The 18760-nt window shown below is 39.5% G+C and overlaps 1 protein-coding gene across 1 annotated transcript in view; it reads right to left on the bottom strand.

Annotated features, from left to right (window-relative positions):
* Positions 1 to 18760, bottom strand: part of LOC130362079 (cytochrome b5 reductase 4) — a 270381-nt gene that overhangs the window by 86917 nt on the left and 164704 nt on the right. Inside the window, exon 11 of the mRNA XM_056566016.1 lies at positions 13764 to 13904. Coding sequence (XP_056421991.1) covers positions 13764 to 13904 — 141 coding nt within the window. The remainder of the gene's footprint in view (positions 1 to 13763; positions 13905 to 18760) is intronic.

The following is an 18760-nucleotide window of genomic DNA, read 5'->3' as shown; positions in this document are numbered from 1 at the left end:
TTCATATATTACTTTAGCAAAACCTTGGTTAACTTTCTAGATATTACATTGTATAGTATTGGAGACCAGGTTTAGATCACTCCCTACCGAAAAGAAATGGCCACAAATTCAGTGCTTCTAGCCTCCTAATGTCATCCCAGACACGTATTACATAACATACCCTTTGGTGAGATGTGCAGGATAAACAGAGACTGCACGGGTAATTAGCAATTCAAAGAAGCAGTCGGGAAGCTTTCCAACAGATTTAGGGAAAGAGGGTATACAGAGGATGTTTTGGAGAGAGCCCACAAAATGGTAGAGAGAATTGACCAGAGTGAATTAATAACCTACTCTAATAGAGGTAACAGGAGAATGTGTTGAAACAAGAAAAGGAAACATTTGTCATGCCATTCAGTACCCAGTTTATGGAAATTAAACATATTGTAGAGAAATACATCCCAATATTGGAAACAGATCTTATCCTTAAGGAAATAGTTGCAGAGGGTACAGCAACAGTGTCCAAACGAGGCCCTTCACTAGGTTCTACCTTATCCGCTAGTTTATTTCAGAGCGATTGTGTTAAAACGAAAGGAAAGAAACAAAATTGGCTAAATACAGTGGGCAATTGAAAATGTGGTCACGTTAGATGTATGACTTGTGATTTAATGGATCCTACTAAGAATGTGACGTCTTGTCATGCAGGTAAAAGCTACCCTATACGGGAATATATTAATTGTAATTCAAAATCAATAGTGTATATGATATGTAAACGACAGTATTAAGGGTGCACGAGTAATCCATTGAAAACTCATTTTAGGAAACACATTGCGGATGCAAGAGGCAATGGAGTTGGGATATCCATGCTTTAAAAACATTTTAGGGATATTCATATGGGTGACACAAGATCCCTGCGAGTATCTGGTATCGAGAAAGTTAAGTTGGGACCCAGAATGGGGGATTTAAGAAGTAGACTTTACAATAGGGAAACCTATTGGATGCTTCTCCTGGAAACAAGATACCCGCAGGGTCTTAACAGAAGATCGGGCTTGATTGTAATATGTCCTTAATATGGGGGGCTTGAGATCAGAACTGTTCTTTTATGCCATTATATTATTTTCTGTGATTATACTGTTATCCTGTTTGAATTTGGTATTCATGTTATTCTTTGCATTTATAATTATTTATAATATGGGTCATGATATTGCAGTTTGCTTGGCTCATCATTTGTTCCACCTATAAATTAACTATATCTTTCTGGGATAAGAGGGCTAGTTAGAATTGCAGGGTTAAAGAAGGAACAGTTACTATATAAGTATTTGGTGAATTCCTAGATTGTAATGATAGAGAACCATAAGTAAAAATTGCGATCAATCCAAGTTTCTATGATTGCGATATAAGTTTTTCTCTAACTATAACCAGTGGTACCATATTCACTAGGTTCTAATCTATATATACGAAAGTTTTTTTACTTAAGCGGTTTGGTTCCAATTATCTGCAAAAGTGTGAACAGTCACCTCACAGTCGCCTAGAAAACTGCATTAATCAGCTCCATTTCTGGTTTTCCAACTGCCTTTTTTAACTGATGATGTAAGAGGTCATGTGACCTTACCCTCATGTATTTTGGTAGGGTGGTTTATATGGTTTGTCAGTACACGATTAAGCAGGTGTGAAACGTGCTAGACATGCTTGTTCTGTAGGTGACAGTTGTCTTAAGATTCCAATAAAGAAAGCTTGGTTTTACCTGCATAACTTGAGTGCTGGACATATCCTTTTGTACAATTCTGAGCAGCCAAGGGCGGCACCGGCAACTCCGCAGCACAGGTGTGCTGGAGAGTGACGGCAAGAGTGAGCGGTTACAACGCATACACTACTTGCATTAAATTCACAGATGTACATTTGCTGTGCAAACGGTGCTCATGACTGATTTATGTTCATTTTAAGTTATTCAACCACATGGCTTGGCAGCCATATTGAATTCTATCAAATTCTACAATATTATCTATTCAGCCTATATATTTTTTTTCCATATGTTTCAATATTTTATATAGCCGCACTGTTACTCCAAAACTTATCACACTTGGTACAACGCTAGACTGCTATACCGTGCTATATCTTGTTTATCATAAAGGTAATGGGTCGCATGCTTTCATAGCCATCTTGTCTTTTGTGGCATTATTTATGGACATTTATCAACGGGTTTAGTCAGGTTTTCTTTACTATAATTGTCGCAAAATTGTCGCAACTGCGACTACACGATTTTTTGTGCGACATTTTGACTGGAAAGCGAGAAAAGCAAGTTTTCCTAAAATTTACTATGTAGTAATAATTTTAAAATGGACTACGGGTAGTCAGGTATTTATTAACTGCGACTGTCGCAACTGCGCAAAAAAAAGTCGCAACAGCGTTAAAAATTGACTAAATTTACTCCAGCTCAGACATGGAGCAGAAAAAGCTACTACCAAAGTAAAAAAGGAAAAATTGCTTATGTGAAAGAAAATTATCAACAGGCTGAAACCAGTTGATAAATACGTCGCACATAAGCAAAAAAAAAGTAAGGAAAAAATTACTAAAAAAAAGAATACATAAGCAAAGATTGATAAATGTCCCTCATTGTGCACAATATTTAAACATCTGCTTCTCTGTTGTATGTGGTTATATTTTAATCCTTAGTCAGATTTATTCATTACAAGTCTATTGATCACATGACTTGGTGGCCATATAGAACTTCACAATATTTTACAAACATCTTCTCTGAAACCATTTGTAAGGGTACGTTCACACGTGCGGATTGACAGCGTATTTTACGCTATAGATCCGCCGCTGAAGGACCTCTGTATGGTGCCCTTAAATGTGCCTGCTTGGAGCAGCAATACGCCGCTCCGAGCAGACACACTGCGAAGTGCGAGTTGCCGCGCATGCGCGGTGTACTCGCACACATCGCGGCAGCTTCCCCTGCTCAATGAGCTAGGCCGAGAGCTGCCACAATGTGCGAGTATACTGTGCATGCGTGCGGCGACTCGCACATCGCAGTGTGTCTGCTCGGGGCGGCGTATTGCCGCTTCGAGCAGGCACATATAAAGGCAGCATATAGGAGGTCCTTCAGAGGTGGATCCGCAGCTAAATACGTTGCGAAAATCCGCACGTCTGAACGTACCCTTAGAAAAATTCACAACTTGGCATAAAATGTCCTAGGAAACCTGCTGTAGCATGTTTGTTAAAGCTGGTACATTTGCATAATCAATATAGCCACCACACGCCAATCACATGTACATAGCATTAATGCTCTCTATTTTTAAAATACCTATTCTGTATACACTGTTAATCAAAAACCTATGAAACTTGGCACATTTGCAGACTGCTATTGTGTGTATAACCTTTTCTAACATGAAGGTCCTAGGTCACATGATCTGGCAGTCATCTTGCTTTAAGTCACAATATACAGTGCCAAATCCAAAGACCTGTCTCTATGAAACCAATAAAGCTACAGATGTACAAATTGATCTGTACAGTTAGACTGTACATTCATACTGTACAACCATACTGGATAGCTCAATATTCTACGCTTTTTCTTCGAAATTGTTGGTTGGAACAATGTTAAAATTAGCACACAGTGTACTCTAACCAGGCTGTGCTTGGCCACCTGTATTTCTATATGAAGCTATATTTCTATCTTGCTTTTGAATTGTTTAAAGAAACTAAAGTGCTGTTCACATGACAATCTGACAAAACATTCACCGTATACAGTATCATGTGGTTAGTCCATTTAATTTTATGGACTTGATGTAGTCAAAAAGTGATTAAGTTCAGTACATTTCCTGCACTTCTACATTTACTTAGAAGAATTTAAAAGTGTGGCAGACCAAACTTATAATTACTTCAAAATAGATCTATGCACACTGGAAATGGATCAAACGTAGTTACTAGCTGACTATGTTCAATACACTAAATTTAACAGACCCACTGACTGTACAAAGCAGGATACAGCAGGAATCAGATATATACCCCGAATATAATGTCACATATAAAAAATATGACAATGGTGACACATTCCCTTTCAGTGATCATCTCTGAAACCCTGAAATTATTTCAGTTTAAACCACTATTAGAAGCAAGCCCTTTAATATTTATAATTATTTTAACTGGGGATATGATTGAATAAAGTTTGCGATAGAATTTTGACACATTCTGTTTTCTGCATATATGACTGCATGCCATAAACACAAAAAATATCTAAATATTGCATCCAAACCAAAGGGCATGAACCATGAAGTCCGTATAATTGTACACAAGTCTTAAAAAATAACAATTCGGTCTCATCAATAGTTTTTTGGGGGATTTTTTGTCTAAACCTAGGCCCCCACTGGTCAACAAAATAAGTAAACGGTTGCTCTTGCAATAAGGCCATGGTCACGAAAAAAAAAACTATTCTATCCCATCTTCTTAAATGCTTGTAAAACAATAAAGCATGCATTAACAGACATCTGCAGCATTATAACACTTATCCCCTATCCACCGGATAGGGGATAAGTGTTTGATCGTGGGGGGGGGGGGGGGGGTCCGACCGCTGGGACCCCAGCAATCTCCCAAACGGGGCCCCCGCATTGCTGCTCTATGTGAGCGGCTAATGTGTGTAGCCCCCCTCCCCTTCCCCATACAGTTCTATGGGAGAGGCGGGGAGGCACAAGCGCTGCCTCCCAGCCTCTCCCATAGAACTACATGGAGGAGGCGTGTCGCCCGCGAGGCCTCCTGCATGGAAGAGCCACTGCCGAACCATGGCCCAGTGCAGGAGATCACGGGGAGTCCCAGCGTTCGGATGCCCTGAGATCAAGCACTTATCCCCTATCCTGTGGATAGGAGATAAGTGTTAATTCACTACAGATTAACTCAATATTTTACTCTTTACTTACATAGCTAAGCAAGCTATGAACAAAATGGGCACAGCCCCACATGGCATAAAAGCCAACACCAAAACCTGTAATAAAAATTGTGTGGACTTGCAAGAATTTTGGTGCAGATTTCAAATTAAAGTAAAAAAAAATGGGGGGAATTTATCATTGTTTTCTGTGTTAAAGGTATTTTACAGTCAATCATTTTTAGCTGTGAAAGTGCTGATGTATGTCAAATTTATGACATGGCACAGAGCATATGATGATAAATCTGTCTGTGCAATACACAGCTAGGAAAAATTACCTCAGCACAGTCAGTGGTTGTGGTAAGTGCTGCATGTTGCTGTATTGTAAAGTTGACCCTCTGCTGACCCCTATAACTTTCTTATTTTTCTATACATAGGACTGTGTAACGGCTCATTTTTTGTGCCATGATCTGTAGTTTTTAGCGGTATCACTTTTGTATGTAAAAAAATTTTGGTAAGATTTTGGGATAAGATGTGATCAAAAAATCAGCAATTTTGTACTTTGGTATTTTTTTACGTTTATGCCATTCACTGCACGGTATCATTAACATTTCACTTTAAATAGGTCGGACATTTTCGACAATACCAAATATGATTATATATTTAATTGTTTTACTTTTTTTTTTTTTTTTTGTAAAATTGGAAGAGGGGGTAATTTTTTTTATTTTTAGGGGAGGGCCTTATTCACACTTATTAAAACTCAGGGGGTGCACGGAGTTATACCTGTGTACCATATAGAGTACCACATGTTAGGGCAGTGATCCCTAAACTATAACGCTCCAGCTTTTGCGTGTTCTCATTGTCAGGGCATGCTGGTAATTGCAGTTGTGTTTTTTTTTTTACACCTTTAAGGGGGTATTCCAGGATTTTTTTATTTTTTATTTGACTATGCTACAGGGGCTGTATAGTTAGTGTAGTTCATAATATAGTGTCTATACCTGTGTGCGATGGTTTTCTTACATTTCTTATGTGATTTTCACCCCAATATTTATTTTTAACAGCATACAAGATGACTATTGTCTCAGATTTTTCCAAGGTTGCAATACGGCCAAGACCTGACTCACTAGTCAGCCTGTCTGCTTCAATGGGTGGAGGGATCGCTTGGTGGGAGAGAGATCAATCTGCAACTAATGCAACAGCTGTAGGCACCCTGATTGAAAATCACAGGACTTTTGAATGGATGCAGCTCATTTATGTTTCAATGGGTGGGGTGGCTGATGTGTGGGAGGGAGAAAAATGGTATTGTGGGATTTGTAGTCAAAAAAAGAAAAGTCAAACAGGAAATACCAGTTCACAAAAGCTAGCCAGAGTATTATGGTAATCTCACAACATAGCCATTTAGCTCCAAGACAAGCGCAGATCCTTCCTAACCATGTCCATTACTGTCTGCCAGGTACGTTCTAAAATCACCTTATGTGGATAACCCCTATAATTTGTAGTGTTGGAAATGTGTACGTGCACCAAATGTATTACATAGTGTAGAGCAATTGACACATATGTGTATACTGTATATATATATATATAATGTACTGTACGTTACAGTTTTAGGGGTACTCTGGCCCTAGACATCTTATCCCCTATCCAAAGGATAGGGGATAAGAGGTCTGATATCGGGGGTCCAGGCGTTGGGGACCCCCGTGATCTCGGCTGCGGCACCCTGCTGTCGTCAATGCACAGAGCAAACTCGCTCCGGTGGAATTTTTTTTTATTAAACAGATTTGTAAATGACTTCTATTAAAAAAATCTTAATCCTTCCAGTACTTATTAGCTGCTGAATACTACAGAGAAAATTATTTTATTTTTGGAACACAGTGCTCTCTGCTGAAATCATGAGCACAGTGCTCTCTGCTGACATCTGTGTCCATTTTAGGAACTGTCCAGAGCAGCATATGTTTTCTATGGGGATTTTCTCCTACTCTGCACAGAGAGCACTGTGGTCATGATGTCAGCAGAGAGCTCTGTGTTCCAATAAGAAAAGAATTTCCTCTGTAGTATTCAGAACCTAATAAGTAATGGAAGGATTAAGATTTTTAATATAAGTAATTTACAAATCTGTTTACCTTTCTGGCACCAGTTGATTAAAAAAAGAAAATAAAAAAAGTTTTCCACGGGAGTACCCCTTAAAGACTAAGAATCAATTTTACACAACATGGAGTTTTTGGCTTGAACAATTAAGATGGGCGCCACGTAGTATGATTGTCTGAAATAATTCTAGCCCACATAGTCTGAAAACTAGAATTGACAATTTTTTCCTAGATAAAACCAGTTTTTACTGAACGCCTTTGTTCAAACGCCTTCTTACAAACTAGAATATTTAGTGAACGCCTTCGTACAAACTAGAATTTACTGCTAATCAAAAACTGAATGTCAATTGAAACTGGTTTAAAGTGGAGAATACTAGTTTTAACATAATGACTCAGTTCAAACTGTTTCCACAGAGCTCAAAGTTTATCTAGCTTAAACGTGGCGCTTGAGTTCAAAGTTCATCTAGCTCACACATGGTGGTTGAGAATGATTCTTATTGGTTGTGTGACGTCGCCTGACTTGTCGTGGGTTGACTATGCTGCCTAAGCACGCTCGTGCAGGTTGACCACGCTGCCTCCACAAAACCACGTATCCCCTCCAATAAGAATGCTCGTGCTGGCCGACCACGTCGCCCTTGCATACCCGTGTACCCCTTTGCAAAGCACCAAAACAAACTTTTGATAGTCTAGACATCTTGACTAAACAATAGTTTTTCTAATATAGTTCTTTAAAGAAAAAAAAACAAGAAAAAAAACATTTTATTAAAAAAACTGTCTTTGAAAATCACATCACTAGGGGTTTCCATACCTCCTGGGATACTGCTGAGTCCCGCAGCAGCATCAGCTTGTCCACGAGTCATGGACAAGAGATGGCTAATGGACAAAGCTGCGGATGGGACTAGCATTCTGCAGTGCTCACTCCTGGCCTGTCACTTTGCCTGGGGGAGCACGTGGCTGCCAGGAGCGAGCGTGCATAAATTTACAGCATCAGTGCTAGGAGCCTCTAAGGATCACAGCACAAGACCAGGAGTTCATAAAATTTTATGGAGCTTCTTTTCAAGGGACACCATTATATTTTTCTGTAAATATTTCCACTTTGCTACTGTTTTTTTTTTTTTTTTTTCTTTTCCGTGGTGGCAAAGTTCGGCACAGGGGGAAAACAGCGATTGGATGTGGGATGTTACGGAGCTACTTGCAGTGCAGGACTTTACAAGATATGTGACTTTGACTTCTGTAATATGCTCACAGCCATGGGAATCACTAGATTAGAAATTCAGGCCTGTTCCCCAAATAAAAAGACAAGTGGCACACGTGTCAGCTGCTGAGTGAGACCATATATCAGCAACCTCCAGCTGTTGCAAAACTGCAACTCCCAGCATTCAGGGCTGTCTGGGCATGCTGGGAGTTGTAGATTTGAAACATCTTCTTGGTAAACACTGCCATACACTGAGCAATCTTGGCCTGTCTGCTCAGCTCAGACTCACACAGAGGCCTGCTGGGGTCAGAGGAAAGATTTGAGACTGCAAGAGAACAGAAGATTAGCAAGTTACAAAGGTAAGAGTATAAATACTGTGCCCTGGCCCCTGCCATTTTATACTTCCCCACCCCAACACAGTGACAGACATCACTGCATATTTACTCTACACTGTAACATCATATGTGCATTATCTTAGTTCTGTGACATCATAGGGGTTATCCCTGTAATGTGACATCATTCGTCACTGTGTATTATCCCTATACTGTGTGCATTATCCCTGTACTGTGACATCACTGTGTGTATAATTAGGGTTATTATCCTTGTAATCTGACATTACTCACACAGAGGCCTGCTGGGGTCAGGGGAAAGATTTGAGACATTTCACTAAAACAGGTTTGCCTAGTTAAAACTAGTTTTAACCCCTTCCCAACGCACAGCATACATGTACGTCATGAAAGGTTTTCCCGACCTGTGACGTACATGTATGTCATGCAGATACTGGCCGCCACTGAACGTGTAGCGCTGTGCCTGGTAAGATCGTGGCTAATAGCCATCTTGCCTCGGGACCAGTGCAACCCAAGCTGCACCGTGCTGGAGCAGACAGGGGAAAAAGAAAAAAGAGCCACAGGAGGTATGTACAGTCATGACCGCAAATGTTGGCACCCCTGAATTTTTTTCTAGAAAATCAAGTATTTCTCACAGAAAAGGATTGCAGTAACACATGTTTTGCTATACATATGTTTATTCCCTTTGTGTGTATTGGAACTAAACCAACAAAGGGAGGAAAAAAATACAAATTGGACATAATGTCACACCAAACTCCAAAAATGGGCTGGACAAAATTATTGGCACCCTTTCAAAATTGTGGAAAAATAAGATAGTTTCAAGCATGTGATGCTCCTCTAAACTCACCTGAGGCAAGTAACAGGTGTGGGCAATATAAAAAGCACACCTGAAAGCAGATAAAAAGGAGAGAAGTTCACTTAGTCTTTGCATTATGTGTCTGTGTGTGCCACACTAAGCATGGGCAACAGAAAGAGGAGAAGAGAACTGTCTGAGGACTTGAGAACCAAAATTGTGGAAACATTTCAACAATCTTAAGGTTACAAGTCCATCTCCAGATCTAGATTAGCCTTTGTCCACAGTGCGCAACATTATTAAGAAGTTTGCAACCCATGGCACTGTAGCTAATCTCCCAGGGCATGGACGGAAGAGAAAAATTGATGAAAGGTGTCAACGCAGGATAGTCTGGATGGTGGATAAGCAGCCCCAAACAAGTTCCAAAGATATTCAAGCTGTCCTGCAGGCTCAGGGAGCATCACTGTCAATGCAAACTGTCAACATTTAAATGAAATGAAACGCTATGGCAGGAGACCTGCTGACACAGAGACATAAAAAAGCAATACTACATTTTGCCAAAACGAACTTGAGTAAGCCAAAAATCCTTCTGGGAAAAAGTCTTGTGGACAGATGAGACCAAGATAGAGCTTTTTGGTAAAGCACATAATTCTAGTGTTTACCAAAATCGGAATGAGGCCTACAAAGAAAAGAACACAGTACCTACAGAGAAATATGGTGGAGGTTCAATTATATTTTGGGGTCGTTTTGCTGCCTCTGGCACTGGGTGCCTTGAATGTGTGCAAGGCATCATGAAGTCTGAGGATTACCAACGGATTTTGGGTTGCACTGTACAGCCCAGTGTCAGAAAGCTGGGTTTGCGTCCGAGATCTTGGGTCTTCCAGCAGGACAATGACCCCAAACATATGTCAAAAAGCACCCCAAAAAGGATGGCAACAAAGCACTGGAGAGTTCTGAAGTGGGCAGCAATAAGTCCAGATATAAATCCCATTGAACACCTGTGGTGAGATCTTAAAATTGCTGTTGGGTAAAGGTGTCCTTCCAATAAGAGAGACCTGAAGCAGTTTGCAAAGGAAGAGTGGTCCAACATTCTGGCTGAGAGGTGCAAGAAGCTTATTGATGGTTATACGAAGTTACTGATTTCAGTTATTCTTTCCAAAGGGTGTGCAACCAAATATTAAGTTGAGGGTGCCAATAATTTTGTCCAGCACATTTTTTGGAGTTTGGTGTGATAATATCTCCAATTAGCTTTTTTCCTCCCTTTTTTGGTTTAGTTCCAAAACACACACAAATGGAATAAACGTGTATTGCAAAACATGTGTTACTGCAATCCTTTTCTGTGAGAAATACTTCATTTTCTAGAAAAAGTTTAGGGATTTACGGCCATGACTGTATGCTGGAGGGGAGGGGGTGGTGGAAATTGCTGCCTGCTATGGAGGAACTGTTGCCTATGTTAGTCTCCTCTACCCAATTCTATCACCTACAATGGGGGAACTGTTGCCTGCTATGGGGGAACTGCTGACCTCCCCCCCTCCTCGATCGCTGCACCACGCTGGAGCCGACAGGAGAAAAAGAAAAGAGCCACAGGTGGTATGTATGCCGGAGGACAGGGGGTGGTGGAAATTGCTGCCTGCTATGGAGGAACTGTTGCATACAATGGGGGAACTGCTGCCTGGTATGGGGGAACTGCTGCCAACTATGGAGGAACTGTTGCCAACTATGAGGGAACTGTTGCCTACTATGGGGGAACCTCTGATGGCTACCTAATGTGGGGGACTTCTGCTGGAAACCTAATGTGGGGGACATCTGCTAGATACCTAATGTGGGGGACTTCTGCTGCCTACCTAATGTGGGGAGCTATCTACTACCTACAAGCTATTATGGAGACCATCTACCAAGCTAATAGGGGGGCTACCTAGGGTTTTCATTTATGGGGCAGCTATCTGGGGGATTTACTTATACATTCATTACGTTTTGCTTTTTAATATAAAAAAGCCCTTCCCTAATAAAAACTGAAGAAAAAAAATTCCCATAAAAAAAATAAAAAAACATAACTACCTGTCACATGACATTTAAAATAGTATCATATGTGGTATCGGCGAGTACTTAAAAAAAGGTATCGGTACTCGTACTCTGTCTTCAAAAAATGGGATCGGGACATCCCTAATAACTAGATTTATTTGCAAAAAAACACTACATGTATCAACAAAATTTGCTACTAATATAAAGTTATTCTAGTTTGTACGAAGGCATTCAGTAAAAACTGGTTTTAACTAGGAAAAAACTGTCAATTCTAGTTTTCACAAGGCGTTCAGTCAAAACTAGTTTTCACTGGTGAAAAGCTATCAATTCTAGTTTTCACAAGGCGTTCAGTCAAAACTAGTTTTCACTAGTTTTAAATAAAAAACTAATATACATATACAGATCTGTGTATGCAGGGGACTTCTTCAGATTCAGTGGACTACATTATTGACCTTTTTGTTAAATATTAATAAAAATGGTTAATGAGGGCTTGTGGGAGAGTGTTTTTTGGAAGAACAGTTTTTAAGATGTGTTGTTTTTTTCATTTACTTAATTAGGCTTAGTAGTGGAATCCGTCTTATGAGTCGAGTTCATTACTAAGCCGGGACTTAGTGTTAGCCCCAATTACAGCTGGCGCTAACCCCCAATTATTACTCCAGTACCCAACCCCACATGGGTGCGGGGAAGAGCTGGTACAAACAGACCCTTAGCGTCAAAAATGGTGCTTCTGGGCCTAAGCGGTAACAGTGTGGACTTACTTAGGCTGGGGAGGGCCAGTAAAATTGGTCCACGCCCACCCTGATAACTTCAGGCTGTTGCTGCTTGGTGGGTATCTGGCTGAGAATGAAAATACGGGGAACCACAAAAATTTTTTGCATAAATAATAAAAAAATAAAAACAGAATTAAACAGAATAAAAAATAGGGGGAACTACACACGTTCTGTTCATTATTATTTAATTATTTAAGCAAAAAACGTGTAGTTCCCCCTCTTTTATTCTCAGCCAGATACCAACCAAACAGCAATAGCCTGACGTTACCAGGGTGGGCGAGGACCATTATTACTGGCCCTCCCCCAGCCTGTACCCCAATAACGCCAGCCTGTTACCGCCTAGGCGTGCCATTTTTGATGCTCCAAGCCTGTTGGTATTGACTCTTCCCAGCACTTCTGGGGTGGTGGGTACCAGGGTAATAACTAGGGGTTAGCTATTTTTGGTGCTAAAACTAAGCCCCGGCTTAGTGATGGACTCAATCTATAAAATGGCTTCTACAACTAAGCCTGTACAGTAAATAAAAAAAATAAAAACACAACACATTTAAAAACTTTTATTCCAAAAAACACTCCCCAACAAGCCTTTGTTAACAATTTTATTAATATTAAACCCAAAAATATGTTGGTCATTGACATAGTCATCTGAACGAGAAGAAAAAAAAAACAAAAAAACATGAAAACCAGGTTATTTCATTTATGGCGCTCTCCACTGGGGTACCTCCAGCTATAGCTAAACTACAACTCCCATCATGGAAGTTGTAGTTTAGAAACAGGGTGCCTCCAGCTGTTGCTAAACAACAACTCCCATGAGGTACCCTGTTGCTAAACTACAACTCCCATGATGGGAGTTGTAGTTTAGCAACAGCTGGAGGCACCCTGGTGTTAAAATTCAAGCTGCTTCCCGGCCACCCGTCTGCATCTACCACCCACCCACTAGCTGTTGCAACCACAACTCCCAGCATGCACTTACAGTTATAATGAGGTATAACTTACCAGGATTAGTTATCCAGTTCCAGAGACACGTTACTACTCAGGATTGCTAACAGGTTAATTGTGGGCTTTGCGCTATGGAGATGGGACCTGGCATGGAGGCAGGGAAGCTCTGTATGCCGGGTCCCGCCTCCATTGCGCAAAGCCGGCTAATAACAGATCTTAGGAACTGGAAGACGGATGCAGGTAAGTTTTACATCAATTTCATTTGGACCATCTGCACTATAACCCCATGTATTGGGTTTAGTGCAGGTAAACCGGCTGTCAGTTTCACTTTAATTATGAAGACATTTTCCAAAGCATGTGAATGATATTTCTTAAATCTCGTCCGCAATGCAGCACATAAGCCCCATGTGAAATTAAAGTTTTCACTACAGGGCAGTTTTAGCTGCAGAAATTCTGGTTGTGTATACTATTCACAAGGCTGAGGCACTATATAATAAGTGATATCACACATAGAATGGTATTGATATGATATAGTATTGTAGGATAAAATAAGGAACCTAAAATAAATATATTGCGGTATTTCAGTGGCGAGGGACCTTATAAACAGGAAGAAACATTGGTGGTACAAGCCCAATGAAATATTGACCACACTTACCTGCCTAAAACCTTTGCACAGTAATATACATATATACAAACATATACACACACACACATATATATATATATATATATATATATATATATATATACACACACACACACACACATTTACCAGTTTCTTGTACCTGCAATTGTTAGCTTGAGGTAAACATGATGTCCCACAGGAACTTGAAGATGACAGCACTGAGGTAGTTCAAAGCAAAATAACCTGGTATTGTGATTGATTTCTGTTTTTGAAGCTAGTCTGCAGCTTCTATAATAAACTCCTATCGGAAAAAATGGGAAAATGGCCATAAGAAAGGCAATAAGCATTGAAATATGTAATAAATGTTAACTACATGTATTAACTGTTAACTCTGCTACATCTGTACATATAAATATTTAATTTGTTCCCTTGTAGCTTAAGGCTGTGTTCACACGTTCAGATTTTTAATTACAATTATTCAAAACAAAGTCGGGAATGGCTCTGAAAACAGAAGTCTTGAAGGAATTTATCAAGTGGTGAAGGTGAACATTTTTTACACCTTTATTTGTGTGGTGGAAATGTGTTCGTGCACTAAATTTATTACGTGGTGCAGGGCAGGTGATAAATATGGTGCCATTACACATTTACTTAGTTCAGTACACCAATTTGTAGGATTCTTTCTCTGCGATTTTTTCGGTGACTTATTAAGCCGTTTGTGACACAAATGCTGTCCACAGACAGTTTTTTAAGACTAAACTTGTGCAGATTTTGGACAAATAGGGGACTTTGCAACATATCCCTAATGAGAAATCCATTACCACTGCAAACTTTTTTTTCTCAAATCAACTGGTGCTATAAAGTTAAACAGATTTGTAAATTAATGTAAGCGCTTATCAGCTGCTGTATACTACAGAGGAAGTTGAGTTGTTATTTTCTGTCCACACTGCTCTCTGCTGACACCTCTGTCCATGTCAGGAACTGTCCAGAGCAGGAAGAAATCCTCATAGGAAACCTCTCCAGCTATCACACCTTGATTTCTTATGTAAACCAAAAGTCGCAGAAAAAGTTGTAAATTAACCCATTTTTTTTACCCAAAAAAACAAGTAAATCCTTTTATAAATTCCCCCTCCATCTTAATACATGCCCTCCTTTTATGATCTAATTCTGGATTTGCATTGAATAATTGAAATTGAAAACATGAATGTGTAAACACACCCTAAGGAATAAAATAATAGCATATTTAACTTGTGTTAACCCCTTCAGGACCGGTCCAATTTATTTTTTTTGCTCTTTTTTTTCCCTTCTTGCCTTTCATAGCCATAACTCCCATTTCTTTACTTTACACAACCATATCAGAGCTGTTTTTTTACAGGACCAATTGCACTTTGTGATGACGCAGGGCGCCTGGGACTTGTACGCCCTAAGTCCCACCGCGGCTATGGCTTTGCAGGGATCAGTATAGGAGATCAGTGTGTGCAGTGTTATAGGTCCCTATGGGAGCTAAAACACTGCAAAAAAAAGTGAAGAAAAAAAACCGTTAACAAAGGTCATTTAACCCCTTCCCTATTAAAAGTTTGAATCACCCCCCTTTTCCCATAAAAAAAAAAAACCTGTGTAAATAAAAATAAACATATGTGGTATCGCCACGTACGAAAATGTCCGAACTATAAAAATATATCATTCATTAAATTGCACGGTCAATGGCGTGCGCGCAAAAAAATTCCAAAGTCCTAAATAGTGTATTTTTGGTCCCTTTTTATATCATGAAAAAATGAATAAAAAGCGATCAAAAAGTCAGATCAATACAAAAATGGTACCGATAAAAACTTCAGAACACGGCGCAAAAAATGAGTCCTCATACTGGCCCGTACGCAGAAAAATTAAAAAGTTATAGGGGTTAGAAAATGAGAATTTTTAACATATAAATTTTCCTGCATGTAGTTATGAGTTTTTTCCGAAGTACGACAATATCCAACCTATATAAGTTGGGTATCATTTTAACCATATGGACCTACAGAATAAAGATAAGTTGTTATTTTTACCGAAAAATGCACTGCGTAGAAACGGAAGCCCCCAAAAGTTACAAAATGATATTTTTTCTTCAATTTTGTCGCACAATGATATTTTTTTTCTGTTTCGCCGTGGATTTTTTGGTAAAATGACTAATGTCACTGCAAAGTACAATTGGTGGCGTAAAAAATAAGCCATCATATGGATTTTTAGGTGCAAAATTGAAAGCGTTATGATTTTTAGAAGGTGATGAGGAAAAATGCAAAAACGGAAAAATGCTGAGTCCTTAAGGGGTTAAAACACCCATCATTCCCAGAAAGGCTGTCTGGAAATGATGGGGGTTGTAGTTTAGAAGTAGCTGGAGGCTCCTTGTTTGGAAACACAGCTTTATGGGCGTTCTCCCCAGGGAAGAGTTTTTTTTAATTATTATTTCAGATCCGTTTATGCAGAGGACTACTTCGGAGGACTACAACGATGACCCACTTTTTTTTTTTTTATTATTATTAATAAAATGGTTAATGAGAGCTTGTGGGGGAGTGTTTTTTGGAATAAGAGTTTTTAAAATGTGTTTTTTTTTTTGTAACTTTATACGCTTAGTAGTGGAAGCCGTCTTATAGACGGAATCCATTACTAAGCCAGGGCTTAGTATTAGCATCAAAAACAGCAAGCGCTAACCCCCAATAATTACCCCGGTACCCACCGCCACTGGGATGCCAGGAAGAGCCAATGCCAACAAGCCTGGAGCGTCAAATATGGCACTCCTGGGCCTAGGTGGTAACAGGCTGATGTTATTTAGAATGGGGAGGGCAAGTAACAATGGTCCTCGCAAACCCTGATGACGTCGGGCTGTTGCTGCTTGGTCGGTATCTGGCTGAGAATGAAAATACTGGGAACCACACACGTTTTTTTCTTTTTATTAATTCCAAAAGACGTGTGTGGTTCCCTATATTTTCATTCTCAGCCAGATACCAACCAAGAAGCAATAGCCTGATGCTACATGGGTGGGCGAGGACCATTGTTACTGGCCCTCTCCAGCCTAAATTATGCCAGCCTGTTACGGCCTAGGCCCAGGAGCGCCATTTGTTTGACACTGTGGGCCAATTGGTACCGGCACACCTGTGGTGGTGGGTACCAGGGTAATAATTGGGGGTTACCGCTAGCTGTTTTTGAGGCTAACACTAAGCCCCGGCTTAGTAATGAATTCTGTCTTTAAGACAGCTCCCACTACTAAGCCTGTAAAAGTAAATTTAGTTAAAAACACGTTTAAATAAAAAATTAAAACACTCCCCCTACAAGCCCTCTTTAAGCATTTTATTAATTAAAAAAACACTGGTCATCTACGTAGCACTGAAGAAAAAACACAAAAAATAGTTTAGTACATTTAGGGGAAAAACTTTTAATAAACACAGAGGAGAGGAGGTGGTGTTTCCCAGTGGTGTTCTGAAGTTATTTATTGTTTTTTGCTAAGGTATGCTAAAATAAATTGTATTCTAAAGTAATTTATTGTTTTTTGCTTATGTGAGCCAAATTTATCAACCCCCTTTGATAGTATAATAAATACGTCATACATAAGCAAAACCAAAGCAAAATAAAATGCCTACAGAACTCACTTACCAAAGCAAACGATGATAAATGTCCCTGCTAGCGTTTGGGCATTCACTTGGCAAATGAGGTTCAATGCGGATAAATATAGTTACCATAAATCTGGGTACTAATAAACTGCATGCATCATATGCCCTAGGTGAAAATGGCAGAGCCACTAGTAGAAAAGTATTTGGGTGTACTGGTAAATCATAGACTACAGAACAGCATACAATTTTAAGGACTGAGCCCTTTTTCACCTTAAGGACTCGGCCATTAATAACTCTGGGATGCTTTTAGTTATCATTCTGATTCCGAGATTGTTTTTTCGTGACATATTCTACTTTAACTTAGTGGTAAAATTTTTTGGTAACTTGCATCCTTTCTTGGTGAAAAATCCCAAAATTTGATGAAAAATTTGAAAATTTTGCATTTTTCTAACTTTGAAGCTCTCTGCTTGAAAGGAAAATGGATATTCCCAAAAAAAATTTTTTATTCACATATACAATATGTCTACTTTATATTTGCATCATAAAATTGATGAGTTTTTACTTTTGGAAGACACCAGAGGGCTTCAAAGTTCCGCAGCAATTTTCAAATTTTTCACAAAATTTTGAAACTCGCTTTTTTTCAGGGACCAGTTCAGGTTTGAAGTGGATTTGAAGGGTCTTCATATTAGAAATACCCCATAAATTACCCCATTATAAAAACTGCACCCCCGAAAGTATTCAAAATGACATTCAGTAAGCGTTTTAACCCTTTACGGGTTTCACAGGAATAGCAGCAAAGTGAAGGAGAAAATTCACAATCTTCATTTTTTACACTCGCATGTTCTTGTAGACCCAATTTTTGAATTTTTGCAAGGGGTGAAAAGGAGAAAATTTTTACTTGTATTTGAAACCCAATTTCTCTCGAGTAAGGACATACCTCATATGTCTATGTTAATTGTTCGGCGGGTGCAGTAGAGGGCTCAGAAGTGAAGGAGTGTCAAATGGTTTTTGGGGGGCATGTCACGTTTAGGAAGCCCCTTTGGTGCCAGAACAGCAAAAAAAAACACATGGCATACCATTTTGGAAATTAGACCCCTCAGGGAACGTAACAAGGGGTAATGTGAACCTTAATACCCCACAGGTGATTCACGACTTTTGCATATGTAAAAAAAAAAAAAAAAAAAATTTTTTACCTAAAATGCTTGGTTTCCCTAAAGTTTTACATTTTTAAAAAGGGTAATAGCAGAAAATACCCCCCAAAATTTGAAGCCCAATTTCTCCCGATTCAGAAAACACCCCATATGGGGGTGAAATGTGCTCTGCTTGCGCACTACAGGTCTCAGAAGGGAAGGAGTCACATTTGGCTTTTTTGAAGGAAATTTTGCTCTGGGGGCATGCCGCATTTAGGAAGCCCCTATGGTGCCAGGACAGCAAAAAAAAAACACATGGCATACCATTTTGGAAACTAGACCCCTCGGGGAACGTAACAAGGGGTAAAGTGAACCTTAATACCCTACAGGTGTTTCACGACTTTTGCATATGTAAAAAAAAATAAAAAAATTTACCTAAAATGCTT

Source organism: Hyla sarda, chromosome 3, assembly GCF_029499605.1.
Source record: "Hyla sarda isolate aHylSar1 chromosome 3, aHylSar1.hap1, whole genome shotgun sequence".
In the NCBI taxonomy this organism is placed as follows: domain Eukaryota; kingdom Metazoa; phylum Chordata; class Amphibia; order Anura; family Hylidae; genus Hyla; species Hyla sarda.
This window is presented reverse-complemented; position numbering and strand designations above follow the sequence as displayed.